General features: G+C 44.2%; 1 protein-coding gene across 1 annotated transcript; it reads left to right on the forward strand.

Moving 5' to 3' along the window:
- Positions 1 to 308: 308 nt before the first annotated feature.
- On the forward strand, positions 309 to 9,687 carry KPNA2 (karyopherin subunit alpha 2). The gene is made up of 11 exons (XM_024192539.3): positions 309 to 378; positions 1,506 to 1,627; positions 1,743 to 1,880; positions 2,398 to 2,486; positions 3,376 to 3,644; positions 5,320 to 5,414; positions 5,519 to 5,782; positions 7,575 to 7,808; positions 8,227 to 8,409; positions 8,814 to 8,963; positions 9,079 to 9,687. Exons 2-11 carry the CDS (start codon positions 1,553 to 1,555, stop codon positions 9,169 to 9,171), a joined length of 1,590 nt encoding a protein of 529 aa, XP_024048307.1. The 5' UTR covers positions 309 to 378; positions 1,506 to 1,552; the 3' UTR covers positions 9,172 to 9,687.
- Positions 9,688 to 17,578: the final 7,891 nt, after the last annotated feature.

The raw sequence follows: 17,578 nt of genomic DNA on the forward strand, positions 1-17,578 counted from the left end.
CGGGCTGCTTGACGCTAGGCGGCGCATTGTGTGCTGGGATCGGTAGTCTTGGAGCCGCGAGCGGTGCGTTGTAGGCTCTGTGACGTGTAATCACCTCTCCCCGGGATCCCGGCGGGGTTCTCGTGAGATCACTGGTTCCCCCCCCCACACACACACCTCCACCTCGCGAGAACAGCTTGTTTTTCAAACTGACCAATGACAATGTTGCTGTGGCTCGAATTGACCAATAGGAGAGCGAAGACGCGGGAAATTTAAATCCCGCCATGGGCGGGGTCAAGGAAGAAGGGGCGGGGATAGCGGCAACGTGTTCGCTGGTGGCCTGGACAAGTTAGTCAGTGCGGCAGCAGCTGCAGAGACGGGAAGCGGTTTCAGTTGCAGGTGGGGGTCTCGCGCGCTGCGCCCGGGAGGCCGTGGGGGTGATGGAAGAAAAGGGGTGGAGAGGGGGGAGTTGTGAGGGGTGGGCAGGAGTCATAGGGGGCGAAAGGAGGTTGGGGAGTTTCTATGGGGTATTTAGGTGTGGGGGAAGGGCGGCGGTCTGGAGCTATATGGGCTTGTGAGGGGGCAAGAGGCTGGGCGGGGTGCGGTTCTGGGGCTATATGGGACGGGGGGGGGGGTGGTCTAGAGCTGTAGAGGGTGAAATGAAGTGGGGTAGTTCCTGTGTGGTGGTTATATAGCGGGGTGGGGGAATGTACAAACCCCACCCTCCATTGCTCATTACAGGGGGCTAATGTGGTTTCTGTCCTGCTGGAGGGCGGATGGGTCGGGGGGGTTCTAGATTGCCACTCTCCCGGGGGAGGCACTGACTGGGTTACTGGCTTATTTTGAATCCGGTGGTATGTTCTTGACCGTGTGACTGTAGCTGCTTCTTTGTGTTGGTTTGGGGCTTGACTCCCTGTAGCCTACATAAGGAGCTGAGATCTGCACCCCGTTATAAATGGAGCGGCTGCACTGTGCTTGGGGTGTGTCTGCAAAATGGCTATCTCCGTTTAAAAGGCCATTATCAACTTTAACTCACTTTACAGAACTGACTGGATTTCAAGTTAGGTACAGGTTCTACATCTACCCGAGTCAGGTTGCCAACCTATGTGTTTCTAATCTCACTCCTGTTTTTTTCCTGGGGTGGGGGAATAACAAACTTTCTTGTTGCTATGCCTGAACGACCAATGTTATTGCAGAAATAATGAATCTGACTATGCATTGAGGGCTGTAAGAAACCTAAATAGAAAATAAATAATTTTTTCTGTTTATTCCTAGTAAATTTAGGCGTCACTTGTAACAATAGTGACCTTTTTTTAAAAAACAAACCATCCCTTCTGTTTTTTTTAACTTAACAATGCCCTTTTTCAAATCAGAAGCAATGCTAGTTATTTAGTTTTTAGGTGGAATGATCTGTAATCTGGACGTACTTCTTTATCTTTAACCCCAATCTTGATTTCAAGTGCATGTCTTAATCTGAAATCTTTTTGGCTAAAGTAAATTAATTGCTAATCTCCGATCTGTTTCAGGTCTATCTCTTTCATTGGTATTGCCTGAGGTCTGACTCCTATAAAAGATGTCTACCAATGAGAATGCTAGTGCAGCAGTTGCCCGTCTGAACAGATTCAAGAATAAGGGAAAAGACACTACAGTGAGTATCTGATCATCAGTTGGAGTCTGTGTTCAAATGTATGTATGTTAAGCATAATTTAGCCCTTTAAAAAGAGAAGTACAGTTCATCACGAATGCACATTTGCCTCTCTCAGGAAATGAGGAGGCGGCGGATTGAAGTCAATGTGGAGCTGAGGAAAGCTAAGAAAGATGATCAGATGCTTAAAAGAAGAAATGTCAGTACTCTCCCAGATGATGCCACTTCACCTCTTCAGGAAAACCGGAACAATCAGGTAACTAAGTCCCCAACTCGATGAGATCAGGAGGCCTTTTCCGCTTATGCTGGGCTGTGGTTTCTTCCATCAGTGGATGTGTTCCTATGTGTCTCTGTGGTGCTGTATAATTATGTTACCAACTGTAACAGAGAGATCACAGTGGCAGATCCCTGCCCTGTATAACCTCAGACTGAAGGAACAAATAGATACAGTACAGCTAGGCTTTGTCTACAGTGGGAACATGGTTTTAAACACAATTATCTACACTAATGCTAAGTGGTTTTAATAACATTAATTAAACTTTATGTTAACACACCTAACAACTAACTTTCCCAGTGTAGACAAAACTATGACTGACAAGGATTGGGAGTCCCATTATAATTGCACAATGCTCAATAAAGTATTGTGCGTTTAACCGGTGCTTTCTCATAGCACTGTGCCTTGTGGGCTAAGGGAGCTTTTGCTTGCTCTATACTCTCTCTCTCTCTCTCTCTCTTCCCAACATAGTCTTAACAACTTTCTATTTTTCATGCAGGCCACTGCACACTGGTCTGTTGAGGAAATTGTCAAAGGAATTAACAGTAACAATTTGGAGCTTCAGTTGCAGGCAACTCAGGCTGCCAGGTAAGAACCTTCAAGGTCAAAGTTTATCCAACTCTTCTATGTGGCTGGGAATAAAGGGGTTCAGCTAATCAGAGCACAGGTATCAGTCACAGCAAATACTTGTTCAAAGCCTAGTTCTATGTAAATATTGCTAACACTTCTATAATCTCCTCTTTAGGGCCAAATGGAATTATAACCTAGCATCATGTATAATCTTGAATGATTAAAGGTGTGACCTGACTATGGGACTTCGAACCTGGCACACCTGAGCTGTCCCCCGACTCTGTTTCTGGTCTTAGGGGTGGCACAGAGGTGCTGCAAGATTTAAAAACTTTTATTCTCAGTTTATAGAATAAAATATTGCATCTGTTTAATTATATAGTATGCTGTTTATGGACAGAACTGGGCCCTTAGTTTAGGGCTGAGAATTTAAGACACTGTTTTCCACTTGTCTATAGGTTCTGTGATCTCACTTCTGAATGAAGTGAACAGCACAATGGTTCCAGTTAGGAATGTGGTCCAAAACATGTGAGCTAGCAGAAAGATCTCCCATGGCTTTTGTGCAGCCTCTGGCAGCTGCTGCTCTCTCTACTTTAGAATATACCTCTTGAGCAGCTCAGATGCATTATTACTGTTGCAGCAGCATGAAGCTAAGTTTCACTTCAGTCACTGAACAAAACCTCTAAAGAAATTTTGCCCAAAAGCAATTTTGTTAACATTTTTAAAGCTTCCTAGCTAGCTTGTGTTCAGCTGACTTGTTGTCTGTCTGAACATCTCAGTACATTTTGCTGCTTCCCCTTTTGAATGTTTTTATATTTTAAAAAGTGATTCTCAGACTGACTAAACCGGAATCTGCCTAAAGATTTTAGTGGACAAAAATAACGCTTCCTTATTTTTATTTCTTCCTTAGGAAACTCCTGTCCAGAGAGAAGCAACCCCCCATTGACCATATAATCCGGGCTGGTTTGATTCCAAAATTTGTCTCCTTTTTGGGTAGAGCAGACTGTAGCCCTATTCAATTTGAATCTGCTTGGGCGCTTACCAACATCGCTTCTGGCACATCGGAGCAAACCAAGGCTGTAGTGGATGGTGGGGCTATACCAGCCTTTATATCCCTGTTGGCTTCGCCCCATACTCACGTCAGTGAACAGGCCGTGTGGGCTTTAGGAAACATCGCAGGTATATCAATGTGGTGTATGACCATTGTTTTCAGCCCTACTTCCTCATATACAAGGGGAAGAGAAGGCCGTTGGGGCCAGATTTTCAAAATAGTGTAGTTTCCATTTACCTAGCAAGCAGAGCTCTCTTGCAAATCTGGCCCCACCCCCAATGTCATCTAGCATATAACAACCTGAACTCCCACGTGGAGATGGTCACAAATAACTCCTTGCCTTTTTGGCTAAGTATAGTATTCCATACAATTTCTATCAAAACCTGGCAATCTGTAAATTCCATTTGACACAACACTTCCATATTTCACTACCATCTTAATATAGTAGCTACTTTTCTTTTCAATACAGTCTGAGTAGACTCTGCTTTTTCTTGAAACAGGTGTGTCTTTTGGGGTGTGGGGGGAGGGAGATAGTCTGATACTGAGGAGCTTTCAGGTGTTTGCAATCTACCTGGTTATAATCAGTCAGTCTGTTCAATCTAGTTCTTGAATTCTAAGTTAATAAATCCAGACACAGCAAGAGTAAAATAGTGATTCAGATGATCACTGGAGCAATTATTTTAGTGCTTGAATCCTAGAAATGGCTGTTAAAATATTGCATGGCTTAGGCAGTGAATTTCTGGGGTACCTCTGTGTTCCTTCCGCGTAGTCTCAAAACCTTAATTGAGGCTGAAATCATTTCTCTTGACCCCTAAAATCTAAATCCTTAAACTAGCCATAGCGTGGCAACTAGGAACTGTGGTTCTCAGCCATGAGAGATCAGAATTCCAAAGTACTTCATAATTTGCATAAGAGACCATCAGGTATCTTAAAAAATAAAAATCCTTGCTCAGGAACTCATCAACAGCACTAAGTTCACTCTAGTTTTCATGAACCATCACAGTGCAGTTATGTCTGACAATGTAGGGATATGTTAGGGTCCAAGAGTTTTTATTGAAATAAAAGCAAGAATGTTTCTATAAAATTGTTCTAGTGCTACAGTGTGACTGCTTACTACATGTGGGGTGGGGGGGGGGGGAAGAAGGGGTCTGTGACAAAATAACCAATCCGTTTAAAAAAAACACTTCAACCATAGCCTTTAATTACTTTGAATCAAATTGTGAGCTAAAGATTTTAGTCTCTGAAAGTGGATTGAAATAACCTTGACTGTAACTAATAGGTGCTTTAGAATATTTTTAATCTAAGGGGTAGTAACAAGTGAATTCAACTAGAAGTATCTTAAAATTCCCACTTAGCATAACTCTCTTATTTACTTATTTACTCGTTTACTCTAGAATTTCCTTCAGACAGAATGAATGACTCTCCATGTTCAGTGCTGGGTCAAACACATCTTGTGGAAGGGTGTGGGGTTGGGTTAGGTTTCCATTAGGACTAGGAAGGGTGAGGGAGAAAACTCTTACTTGATTTTGAGTTTTGTGAAAACTTGTTACCAAACCTACATCTTAAGCCACATTTGAAAATATCAGATCAGGAAGTCCATGGCTTGAGTAGGAAAAAAAACATGCATTCCCAGTGGCTTATCACTAATAGCAGTTCTCCCTTTGTCCACCAATGCCTCTGCTTCTTAATCAGTATCAGCATTTAATGATTCACTAAACCAAGGAAGAGACGCTGTTTATACACAGCCTGCTGTTCAGTTAGGAGTTTCCTGTTCCTGACATAGATATTTCTTCTGGCTTTCAGGTGATGGTTCAGCCTACAGAGACCTAGTTATTAAGTACGGTGCTATTGACCCATTGTTGGCTCTACTTGCTGTGCCTGATATATCTTCTCTAGCAGTAAGTGTGCATCACAAATGAAATCACAACAGTAACACCAAAGTATTATAAATCACTAAACTCCCAGCTGAACAGGAGCTAACCACAAATGTTTACTTTTTCAGTCTGGATACTTGCGCAATCTTACCTGGACCCTCTCAAACCTGTGTCGCAATAAGAATCCTGCACCACCCATAGAAGCCATTGAGCAGATCCTGCCTACCCTAGTTCGTCTGTTGCACCATGATGACCGTGAGGTCTTGGCAGATACCTGCTGGGCAATCTCTTACCTTACTGATGGTTCTAATGATAGAATTGAAGTAGTAGTGAAAACTGGACTGGTGCCACAGCTTGTGAAGCTCCTGGGATGTGGTGAACTGCCAATAATGGTAAGATGGTGGTGTATAGAAATTACTTTAGCATGTATTTGTCTCATTCCTGTCTGAGTGGTTTAGGAAAAAAACAAAATAGAGCAGTGGCTTTCAAATAGTGTTAGCCATTTCATGTAGTCAAAAGGAGACCCATAACACATACTTTGGGTGATCCATGAGTAGATATAAGCTTAACTACTAGATGGTCTTTCCTGAGGACCTCACACGAATGATCTATGCAGCTAACAAGCTTCTTTCTTCAGTAACTTTAATAGCTTGACAATGTCTAATGACCTCACTCTGGTCTCGATTTCACTTATGAATCATGACCCGAAGAAGAGCTCTGTGTAAGCTTGAAAGCTTGTCTTGCACCAATAAAAAAATACTACCTCACCCACCATGTCTCTCCTTATGAATCATGAGTAGGTCCCTACCAAATTCACGGTCCATTTTGGTGAGTTTCACAGACATAGGATTTTAAAAATAATAAATTTCATGATTTCAGCTATTTAAAACTGAAATTTCAGTGTTGTAATTGTAGGGGTCCTGACCCAAAAAGGAGTTATGGGGGGATTGCCAGGTGAGGGGGGGGTTGCAGTACTGCTACTCTTCTGTGTTGCTGGTGGTGGTGGCGCTGCCTTCAGCACTGGGCAGCTGGAAAGCGGTGGCTGCTTTCCAAGATCGCAGCTCTGAGGGCAGATCTGGCCCCAGCAACAGCACAGAAGTAAGGATGGCATGGTATGGTATTGCCATCCTTATTTCTGTGCTACTACCTGCAGAGCTAGGCCCTCAGTCAGCAGCTGCCCCTCTGGGGCCACCTAGCTCTGAAGGTAGTGCAGAAGCAAGGGTGGCAATACTGTGGTGACCCCCCCCCCCGTAACTCCCTTTTGGGTCAGGACCCCCAATTTGAGAAATGCTGGACTCCCCTGTGAAATCTGTATAGTATAGGGTAAAAGCACACAAAAGACCAGTTTTCATAGGGGGAGACAGATTTCATGGCCATGAAAAACATGTTACAGACCATGAATTTGGTAGGGCCCTGATCATGAGGCATGGATAATGACTATCAAAGATATTCCTTCAGACCTAGTAGCTTTTCTCAATCAACTAGTTTAAATGACCAATGGCTTCAGTCCACAACACAGATGTAAAGCTTGGCATTCTAATGGCAGTGCTTGGCAATGGAATCTGTTAAAGGCACATGGAATCTTAAAACTTAGCTCAGTATGGCTAGAGCCTGGGTTCTAGGAGTGCAGCTTGAGTCTTCCTCCCATCTCTAGCACTTGTGATAGGCATATTGTGCTAAGACAATATCTTCTCCACCTCAGTTTACCTAGTGTATAACAGCTGTAATGTCTAAACCACTTCAGGTTTCTCAAATGAGAGGTATCCTAGTGGTTTATTCTACAGCAGCCCACTTAATAACTGCAGGGGATAAAGCAGAAGAGCTTCTGGTGGTGATGGTCTGCTTCTGAGGTGTAGTATTAGTGGAACTTAGGGTATGTCTTCACTACCTGCCGGCTTGGCAGGCAGTGATCGATCCAGTGGGGGTCGATTATCGCGTCTACACTAGACGCGATAAATCGACCCCCGAGCGCTCTCCCGTCAACTCCTGTACTCCAGCTTGGTGAGAGGCGCAGGCAGTCGACGCGGGAGCAGCAGCAGTTGACTCACTGCAGTGAAGACACCATGGAAAGTCGATCTAAGTACATCGACTAAGTGCGTAACTTAGATCGATTTTCCCACCCCCTCAGTGTAGACCTGGCCTTAGTAATATGTACTAAACTCATCATTTTGCAATGTCTTTCAGACTCCATCATTAAGAGCTATAGGAAACATTGTCACTGGCACCGATGACCAAACACAGATTGTTATTGAATCAGGGGCACTAACTGTCTTTCCAAGCCTGCTCTCTCACCACAAAAATAACATCCAAAAAGAAGCTGCGTGGACCATGTCCAACATCACTGCTGGTCGTCGGGACCAGATCCAGCAAGTTGTGGATCATGGGCTTGTTCCATATCTCATTGGAATTCTGAAAAAGGTAAAAATCCAATGTCCTCCACAATGAGATTCTGCAATAAAGTGCCAAAATTCAGGCCTTACATATGGAAACACGTTCCCCACAGACTTCAGTGGAAGCCACCTGCTGTTCTAAAGGTGTATTTGCTCTAAAATCTTCAGGCTGATTTTGACTGTAACTACTGTAGGGTTAAGATGACCACTCTTCAGAGTTGAAATTATTCTGGGCAAGTTTGCTGTGTGTAAAAAGAAGGCATTAAATGTGCTCTCTGTATGTTAATCATCTTTGGCAAAAACTTTAGCTCTGAACTTCATATACTTTAATTGCATGCTCAAACTAGCACTTGGATATCTTTAATGTAGAAGACCTCATTGATCTACTAGTCATTGCTTTCTTGTTACTGTTTATACTGAAGTACATTGCTCTTATCTTAAAACAGGGGGACTTCAAATCACAAAAAGAAGCTGTATGGGCTGTGACCAACTACACAAGTGGTGGAACAATTGATCAGATTGTGTACCTTGTTCAGGCTGGTGTCGTAGAACCTTTACTGAACCTCTTGTCAGCCAAGGACAGCAAAACTGTACTAGTTATTCTGGATGCTATTACTAATATCTTCTTGGTAAGTAGACAAAGGATTGTCCATTGTTGGTAGGATGGTCTGTAACAAATATTTCTCCAATAGTAGATGACTGAAGGGGAGCCTCCTACTGCAGACACTTCCCACCATGTTTCATTCAGTATTAGTTACCTACTTCTGGGCATTGTTGCTATCTATAGAGTTCAGCCACGGAATCTTGTACCTTAGTAGATTCAGTAACCAAGAACCATGGCCTTGTTCATAACCAATCACTTTCACTGATTCTAAAAATGGCCATTATATGCTCCAAGCAGGGACACATCATTCATTCATCCATCCATCCATCCCTCCCTCTTACAAGGTTAGTCATTGTGGTAAATGTGTGGTGCTGCAGTACGTAAGCAAACCTCTCGAAGCATGAACCTTATATGGCTGATTCTTTGCAGGCTGCTGAGAAAATCGGTGAGAACGAAAGACTCTGTCTCATGATAGAAGAGTGTGGAGGCCTAGACAAAATTGAAGCTCTCCAGTCCCATGAAAATGAACTGGTGTACAAGGCCTCCTCAAGCCTGATTGAGAAGTATTTCTCAGCAGAGGTGAGTAACTGAAGGATTGAAACATAGGTTTTGACACTCTGCATCTCAAGACAACCAAGTGTTTTAAAGCTTGAAATAGTAATACCCATTTCAAACCTCTTTCCATCTCTTTTAGGAAGAGGAAGACCAAAATGTTGTGCCAGACTCTACTGTTGAAAGCTACACCTTCCAGATTCAGGGAAGTACTCCTGACACTTTCAACTTCTAGACTTTTCATACATTCCAGCCAGCTTCAAAAGTCTCTGGGTTACCCATCTGAATACTGCCTTCTATTTGTCTTAATGTCTCTACTTATCTTTTTTACTGTTTTTATGTGACCTGTAATGTAGCACTTTGTATAACTGAAGCATACTTGAACAGTTCAAAACAGTGTACATACTGTGTGAATTACTTATGTAAATCTCGATATTTCTACCTGAGTCTTGAAGTACATATGTAAATACTCTTCTACTTCCATACTTTTTTGGCTCTTACTGTGATTTCAGTGCACGGCTGTGCTAATATAGCCTTCATGCTGTTTGGGATAAGGGAGGTATTGGTTTCTTGATGTCACATCTATGTACATGTGAAGAATTTGGAGGCTTAACAAGTCATGCTCTTCTCTCAGAGCAGGAGACACTGCCATGCACTCTATGCCAATCACAGTGAAATCATCAACAGACTGTGAATTGGGTTTTAAAGAGAATTGGTGTTCAGAATTTAATAAAATGGTATTGGAACACAATGTGAACTGTCATACTCTTTATTTTTAAAGGAAGATGTGGCAAACCAGATGTATTTACACTTTGTCCTCTTTTGCACTTCTGTTAATCAACCAGTTCCTCATTCTTAGTAGCTGGGTAAAGGAATGAGTTCCTAGCCCAGTAGATGAGTGCAAGTCTAAATTTGTGTAATTATTTTTTTTTTATTTTTTTTTTTTTGCCTGAAGCCAGGGCACTTACCCTTCAAGCCTCGGATGTGTCTAACTTTGAATCCTAGACATACATAGTTGACAGATATCCCTGCATAATGGGGAGCTGTTATAACGCTGCTTCCTTGTTTGCTGTTACTCATACAATTGTCCAGTGGCACCCCTCAACAACCTCTGATAACACTCATGAGTGTTATGAGATTCTAGATATTAACAGGCATGTCTACACTACCCTGCATTTCAGACTACGTTGGTGTGATAGCAGTATGCACCAAAGTGCTGCTCTGTAACTCCCTCTTGTCTATGATGTGGGCATGAGCTTAAAGGTCCCTAGTTTGCACTAATGTTGTCCTATTTGAAGCAACATGCCATAAGGCTCTGACTCCTCATTAAGAAAGGATGCTGAAGGAATGGCAGCCTGTGACCAGATGCTTCCCAAAAACCCTGGAGGTGGTTTCAGGGGATGGGGGGGGGAAAGTTGTATAGCACTACTTCTCCAAGGCTGGGCATGTTGACTTGATTTTTTTCAGGAGGACATCAGACCATTTTGTATTGGTGGATGAATATATACAGCTAGGCCTTGCTGTAGTCCGTTTCATGTGCATAAGATCATCTTGGAGTACAGTAGCTACTACAGCAACTTTCCTCTTCAGAATCAAACATACTCTTTCAATACAGGACTCATCCATTCTCATTGCTCTCTTGCTTCAGTAGCTTTGTGTGAGGTCATGTTTGTGCTGGCCTCCTTAAAGGAGGCTCATATTGATGCTCTTGAGAGAAGGGTAGGAGAAGAACCATATAATAGCATCTGCAATCTTCCAGGTCTGAGGAAGAAAACTTGTTACTGAAATAGGCTGCTGTACTAGAAATGAGCCATAGAAAGCATCCACTAAAGAGTGATTTGGTTTCCCATTTATTTCAGTCCTCTATGCTGATGTAAGTGGTGGTGATAATTGAATGCATTATGTAGACTATGGAACCTTAATTTCTGCCGTAATTAATCTCCTGTGACCCAAGCTGAGGAAAAATTAAAACACTCCCAAGTTGGAGAGAGAGCTGAACTCGTTGAACAAGTAACCTCCTGATGAATCATAAGACACAACTCTTCTGCAAGCAAAACTATAATCTACTCACGCTGGCTGTGCCTGGAAGGTAGCTTGCTGATAAAGGTAAAGTCAAGAACTACTGTAGGCGTGAATGTGGTACATCTATGGAGAAGCCATGACCAACAATACCTGCAGTCTAATTTAAATAAGGAGGTTGGCTCTGAGAGGGTACACCAGATAGTGTACTATAGGAGGACTCTCTCCTAGCTTTTATTTTGGAAGCCAGAGACATTTAAATTTCTAGAGAAATAACTTGCTGTAGATAATGTAGAATGGTAGCAGATTTCTAACCGGTATCAGCTGCCCAGGAAATACTCCAAATTATTGCTTGCTATAGCAAATAAGGCCAGCAACTTGGAATATATTACTCCTTTTTGATTCTAACTTGAAAGAAAATCTAGCATGTACTTCAGACAGTGGAGTCTTCACTCTTTCCCTGCAAACCTCTCCAAAGATTTTTTTACCTTTACTGTTGTTGAACAATCCTAGAAGACTGTAAGCATCTGTTCTGGATAACCTGTGCCTGTATAATTAAACACAGCCAAGGCCTGATCCAAATACCGACACCTTTTCTGCTTTCTGGGTGCCAGGGAAGTTTAAAGTAGGAAATAAATGAGGTAAATCAGCTGTTCATGGCAAGGTATAATGCTGTACCTGATCTACTCTCTTCACTAGAAGGATGATGAAGGTGCTTTAGCAACCAGCTTCTGATTTAAATTTTTATAGCTCTGTAGGCTCCTTAGTTTTTTTTCTCTCTGCCATCCTCCGCCACTAAGTGTGTGACAAGGTTTAGTCTAAAAATGGGAAAAAGAAACTTGAACACTGGTCCCAGCCTGGTACATGAGGTTCACACTTGTTGGCTCTTGAGTTTTGCTGCTTTGTCATTTGCTGCTACTTAATCCAGTAACAACTGGACCCTGTCCTGCTAAAAGATGATGTGGTGGAAGTATTAAGATGCGTAATAGAGAGTAGGCTGACTTCAACACACACATTGTCAATGTATTATTTTAGCTTGGAATGAGCTTTTAATAACTGAGCCAATAAAATCCTGGTAACTCTGTTTTAAAGCAGTTGTATAGAAAATCACACAGAATTCTGGTTCTATTTATTTGTTCCTTCTCCATAACCCACCCCCCCAAAATCTTTAAAGTTTTAAAAGAATAACTGTTTCTGAACCTATGCATAAAATTACTCTTCTTCGAGTGCTTGCTCATGTGTATTCCACAGTAGGGGTGTGTGCTCACCATGTGCACTGGTGACGGAAGTTTTTCCCTCACCAGTACCTGTAGGGGGAGCGCTGCCTCTAGAGCGCGCTATAAGGGGAGCCACGCACTCCCCCCGCCCTCAGTTCCTTCTTGCCACCAGTGATGGTGCATCGGAACTACTTGCTCCAGCTTGTCCCAAACTCGTTTAGTTGTTTGTAGTACCCGTGTTAGTTCAATAAAGTTTCAGTTTAGTTAGTTAGAGTTCGGGCTGGGGCATGCCCCGGGCCCCAGGGTTTAAATCATGCGAGTCTTGCAGCCGTTTGATGCCTAGAAGTGACCCGCACACCGACTGTCTCCGCTGCCTGGGCGAATCTCACATCAGTGACGGCTGTAAGATCTGCTATTGACCGAGGGCCTTGCTGGGCGGGCCAGGGGGTCCACTGGTACCACTGGCCTTGCCATGGGGGTCCTTGCCTTTGACTCTGCTGCAGCACCAGCTGGTAGGGTTGGCCCAGCTGGGTCATAGGGGGCCACGTGTGGGTCGAGGTCGGGGTTACCAACGACCTGTCGATATCGTGAGAGCGGTACGAGCGGTGGTACCGAAAATGATGTCTGCCACGGGACCGGGACTCCGACGTCCAGGAATGGTGCCGCCTCGAGCTGCTACTCCTCGAGACGCTGCGACGCCTGGATCTGCGGCGACGCGGAGCTGGCGATCCCCACTGGGAGTCGTGGGCATGGTGCCTCGAGGCGAGAGAGCTGGAGCGTGACCGGTGACGGTGCCCTTCTCGGGAGCGGCTTCGGTAGCTCCGACGAGAATGGGAGCATCTACGGCGTCTGTGCCTGTCCCACCGATACTCTCTACTCAGTGTGGAGTGGTGCCTGGAGCTCCGCTCCAACGGCACCCGACCAGACAACTTGGTGGGTGACAAAAGCAGAGGCCAGAAACTGTCCAGACAGGACACTGAGTGGCAAGCGGGCCCAAGAGTGGTCCCCTGACCAGAATCTGTGTTTCCCCACATTGGCAAGGTCCTGGAGAAAGTGAAAACGGACAAGGCACACGTCCTCCTGATCGCCCCAGCTTGGTCCCGGCAACATTGGTACGGGACCCTCATGGGCTTGCTCGTGGCCCCGCCGTTGCCGCTCCGCCCAGACCTACTCTCTCAGGACCAGGGCCGCCTCCTCCACCCCAATCTGGCCACCCTCCATTTGACAGCGTGGCTGATCAATGGCTAGATGTGGAGGAGAGAAGGTGTTCGGAAGGGGTCAGGCGTGTCCTCCTCGAAAGTAGGAAGCCGTCCACGCGCCGAGCCTACCTGGCAAAGTGGTCCAGGTTCTCCAGGTGGGCGGGTGAGCAGGGTACTTCCCCAATGTCTGCCCCACTCCAACTTGTCCTTGAGTACCTCCTCCACCTTAGAACTCAAGGCCTGGCCCCTTCCTCCGTCAGGGTGCACCTGGCGGCTATTTCGGCATTCCATCCGCCGGTTCAGGGCTGCTCGGTTTTCTCCCATGCCATGACCGGGCGTTTCCTCAAGGGCTAGACCGGTCTTTTCCTTATGCTAGAACCCCGGTTCCTCAGTGGGATCTCAATTTGGTGTTATCCTGCCTCACGGGGGGCCCCCATTCGAACCCCTGGCCACATGCTCATGGTCTCACCTTTCATGGAAGGTAGCCTTCCTCGTGGCTATCACATCAACCCGGCGGGTCTCGGAGCTCAGGGCCCTGACCTGTAACCCCCTCCCCCCTTACACAGTCTAGTCTTTCACAAGGACAAGGTTCATCTCCGCCCACACCCGGCATTCCTCCCTAAGGTGGTCTCCGCCTTTCACATGGGCCAGGACATCTTCCTGCCTGACCTCTGCCCCAAACCTCATGCCTCTAACGAGGAATGCTGCCTCCATATGCTCAGTGTGCGCAGAGCACTGGCTTTTTATCTGGATCGGACTAAGACGTTCCGCAGGTCTTTGCAACTCTTTGTTGCTTCAGCCGAGCGCATGAGGGGTCAACCAATCTCCACCCAGAGGCTTTCCCGGTGGATTACATCGTGCATCCACACATGCTACGACCTAGCAGGGGTTCCCGCACCACCTATCGTAAGGGCTCACTCGACAAGGGCTCATGCCTCGTCAGCTGCCTTTGTGGCCCATGCCCCTATCCAGGACATCTGTAGAGCCGCTACCTGGTCCTCAGCACACACGTTCACGTCGCAGTATGCGATTGTCTCCCACGCCAGGGATGACTCTCGTTTCGGTAGAGCTGTGCTTCAGCCAGGGAATCTGTGAACTCCTACCCACCTCCATCAGACATAGCTTGCAGTCACCTACTGTGGAATACACATGAGAAGCACTCAAAGAAGAAAGGACAGTTACCTGTTCCGTAACTGGCGTTCTTCGAGATGTGTTGCTCATGTCTATTCCACATCCCACCCTCCTTCCCCTCTGTCAGAGTTGGTCCGGCAAGAAGGAACTGAGGGTGGGGGGAGCTCGCGGCTCCCCTTATAGTGCGCTATAGAGGCGCCACTCCAGGAGTCGCAGCAACGCTCCCCCTATGGGTACTGCTGAGGGAAAAACTTCTGGCACCGGTGCACGTGGCGAACGTGCACACCTACTGTGGAAGAGACATGAGCAACACATCTCGAAGAATGCCAGTTACGGAACAGGTAACTGTCCTTTATTCTGATATCACCATACAACCTTGTGCTATAATCTGAAGTTCTAGAAACTAGTCGGGATTGGACCTGGTGAGTACTTGAATGAGATCTATGAAATGGTATTTGTGATTTTAGTAGGTAGCACTCTTGCTGCTTCTACTCCTGGCCTAGAGGCTGCTGTGCTGTTGAAGCTGCTACTTAACACAAGAACTTTAAAAATGGTGCCCTGACTATCTGTTATCTCTCTTAGTGTAACTACCACTTTCCATCCCTACACTTTACAGACTTTCTCACTGTAAATTTAATTATAAATGTTCATAACTTACCCATTTAAGAATACTATACAGCTGCTTAAACAGGATGGCTGCTATGGCTACCCGTATGAGGACTGCATTTCAGAAGTAGGTGAGTCAACATTATAAATCACCTGGGCATCCTCAGCATGAAAAATGCTCTATTGTAGAACGGGGTGAAATTTTTCAGATTAAACTTGTTTTTACACCGGGGGGAGGGGGGAAGAGAAATGCAGATTAGTTCAACAAATACTTCATGAATTAGTCAAATTAATCAAAATGTTTCAGTTGGGATGGCAAATTGTAATGTTTTTGACACTTTAGAAACATTTAAACTTTGATTTTAAACAATTATTTTGTGCCTAAAATTTTATTTCAAATACAGATAAAAGATATTTAAAAAAAAAAAAATCAAATGTTTCATTTGACCTAAAATAATGTTGGGTTTTTTTGGTTGGTTACTGAACTGAAAAATGGGTTATGTGCACGGCTCTACTGCAGCTACTTGCAAGGGATTATAACTTGTCTATTTTATACTCTATGGCTGTATCAACTATGCTATTTAGCAAAATAATGTTTGTGCATCAAACAGTCTAGAATGTTTGTGTAGCGGATAACCCTTTAAGGCATATTGCATTCATCTTTAGAGCTGGGACACCAAGGAGCTAGTTGCTGTTAAGGCTTGTTGGAGTAAGTAATGATTAATTTAAACTGCCATCCAATTTACAATTGCCTCCACCCTTGCCCAAAATTGAAAAGGTGAAGAGAACCACCTACTCCCCAATATCAAAAGCTTCAACTGCTTTGAATGCCAGAAGCTCCATGTTTCCATTCCCCAGCTCTCAATCCTCCAGCTTTCTCCTGACACTGTTGATACAATAGTTTTCAGTGCAAAAATCTGCAGATATTGAAAATCGTTGGGGGCAGTCTTAAATGAATAACCAATTTACTTTATAAAAAGAATATTGTAGGGACTGTACTTTTGTGGGAGAGGGCTTTGAAGACAATGCTACCATCCTGCAGTGTAATGTTGGTCCAATATCTGCTCAAGATGCATGTTCATAGCTATGTAGTATATTGATATTAAAGTGGTCCACCAGGGGGTGCTACATCAATCCCAAATATGCTTTCATACTATTTAACAAGGTCATATATTCTAAGGCCAGAAGGCACCCTTGTGATCATCTACTCTGATCGCCTCTAGAACTGTTCCTAGTGAGACCTGGCCTTGAGATGAGACGAAAAAAGATGGTGCTCTCACTAAATGTGAAACATTAACCCTTTTACTGGGTTACAAAGTTATGCTTACTATTATTTTCTAGTGCATACTATGTTAGAAACATAAACCTTTCAAGTTAATTCACATAACAGTTGTAGATAGACATTAATACAGTGACAAGATAAATCTCCCATATGCCTCACCAAGATAGTTAACAACAATACTATCTTATTCTATAAGATTCTAGGTTTTTATTAATCCACTCACGTCGAACAAACAAAAGTATATGGGACCTGATCATGCAGCTGCTCCATACACAAAGCAAGGTGAGCTTTGGGAGTTACAAGATCAGGCCCATAATTCTTATAAAGGGGTAGTCAAGGTACCTTTAATAATTTAAATGAGAATACTTAACAGCTGGCGCTCACAGCGCTTTACAAACCTCAATTAAACCTCTCCTCACTCTGAGGAAAGTTTGTACTATTATCACTACTTTACAGATGAATAAACGGAGGTGAAGAGAGGGTGACGGTAATAATTTCAAGAGTGGCCTCTGGTTTTGGGTGGCTGATTTTTGGGATGATGAGTTTGAGACACCTTGAGCCTGCTTTTCCACAGTATTTTTCACTCACAGGTCCCACTGACTTCAATGGAAGTTATGAGCACTCAGCATTTCTGCAATTTAGGCTCAGGTGTGTCTCATGTTGGGCACCCAGAACATATGGCTGCTTTTGAAACTGTTGAACTAAGTGACTTGGCCAAGGTTATGTAGGGCTGATCCTGCTCCGACTGAAGTCATTGAGCCTAATCCCCCTCTCAATACACAGGTTATATAATGTTCAGTAGAGTTACTCTTGATTTCCATTGGTTTAAGTTAAAGAAGAAACTCACCCACTAATTTCAATGGGAGCCCATAGGGAGGCAGAATTAGGAATGACTTCTAGTCCTATGTCACTAGACCATCTCTTGAAATATGACATTGGTTTCCACAGTAATTTTCCTCTCTGTGTTCATACATCCTGGTTTGTTACTATAAGATTGCATACAAGTGCTATGCAAAAAACAGTACTGAAGCATAGGTTCTGAAAAACAACACTACACCCAGGGGCAGAGAAGTTTGATGACTTCACATGGGACACAAAACTGGGACTAGAACTCAGAAGTCTTGGGGCCAACTAGGTTACACAGGGGTTATACTGGTATAAATGAGAGCAGAATTTTTTTTTCTTTGA

This window comes from Terrapene carolina, unplaced genomic scaffold (genome assembly GCF_002925995.2).
Source record: "Terrapene carolina triunguis isolate 2854851 unplaced genomic scaffold, T_m_triunguis-2.0 Scaffold192, whole genome shotgun sequence".
Classification (NCBI taxonomy): Eukaryota; Metazoa; Chordata; order Testudines; family Emydidae; genus Terrapene; species Terrapene triunguis.

What these genes read in the sequence shown, in the direction of transcription:
- KPNA2 (XM_024192539.3), top strand. Translation starts at nt 1,553, where the DNA reads ATGTCTACCAATGAGAATGCTAGTGCAGCAGTTGCCCGTCTGAACAGA. An exon ending in ATAAGGGAAAAGACACTACA is followed by an intron (nt 1,628 to 1,742) that starts GTGAGTATCTGA and finishes TGCCTCTCTCAG; the next exon opens with GAAATGAGGAGGCGGCGGAT. An exon ending in TCATTGGAATTCTGAAAAAG is followed by an intron (nt 7,809 to 8,226) that starts GTAAAAATCCAA and finishes ATCTTAAAACAG; the next exon opens with GGGGACTTCAAATCACAAAA.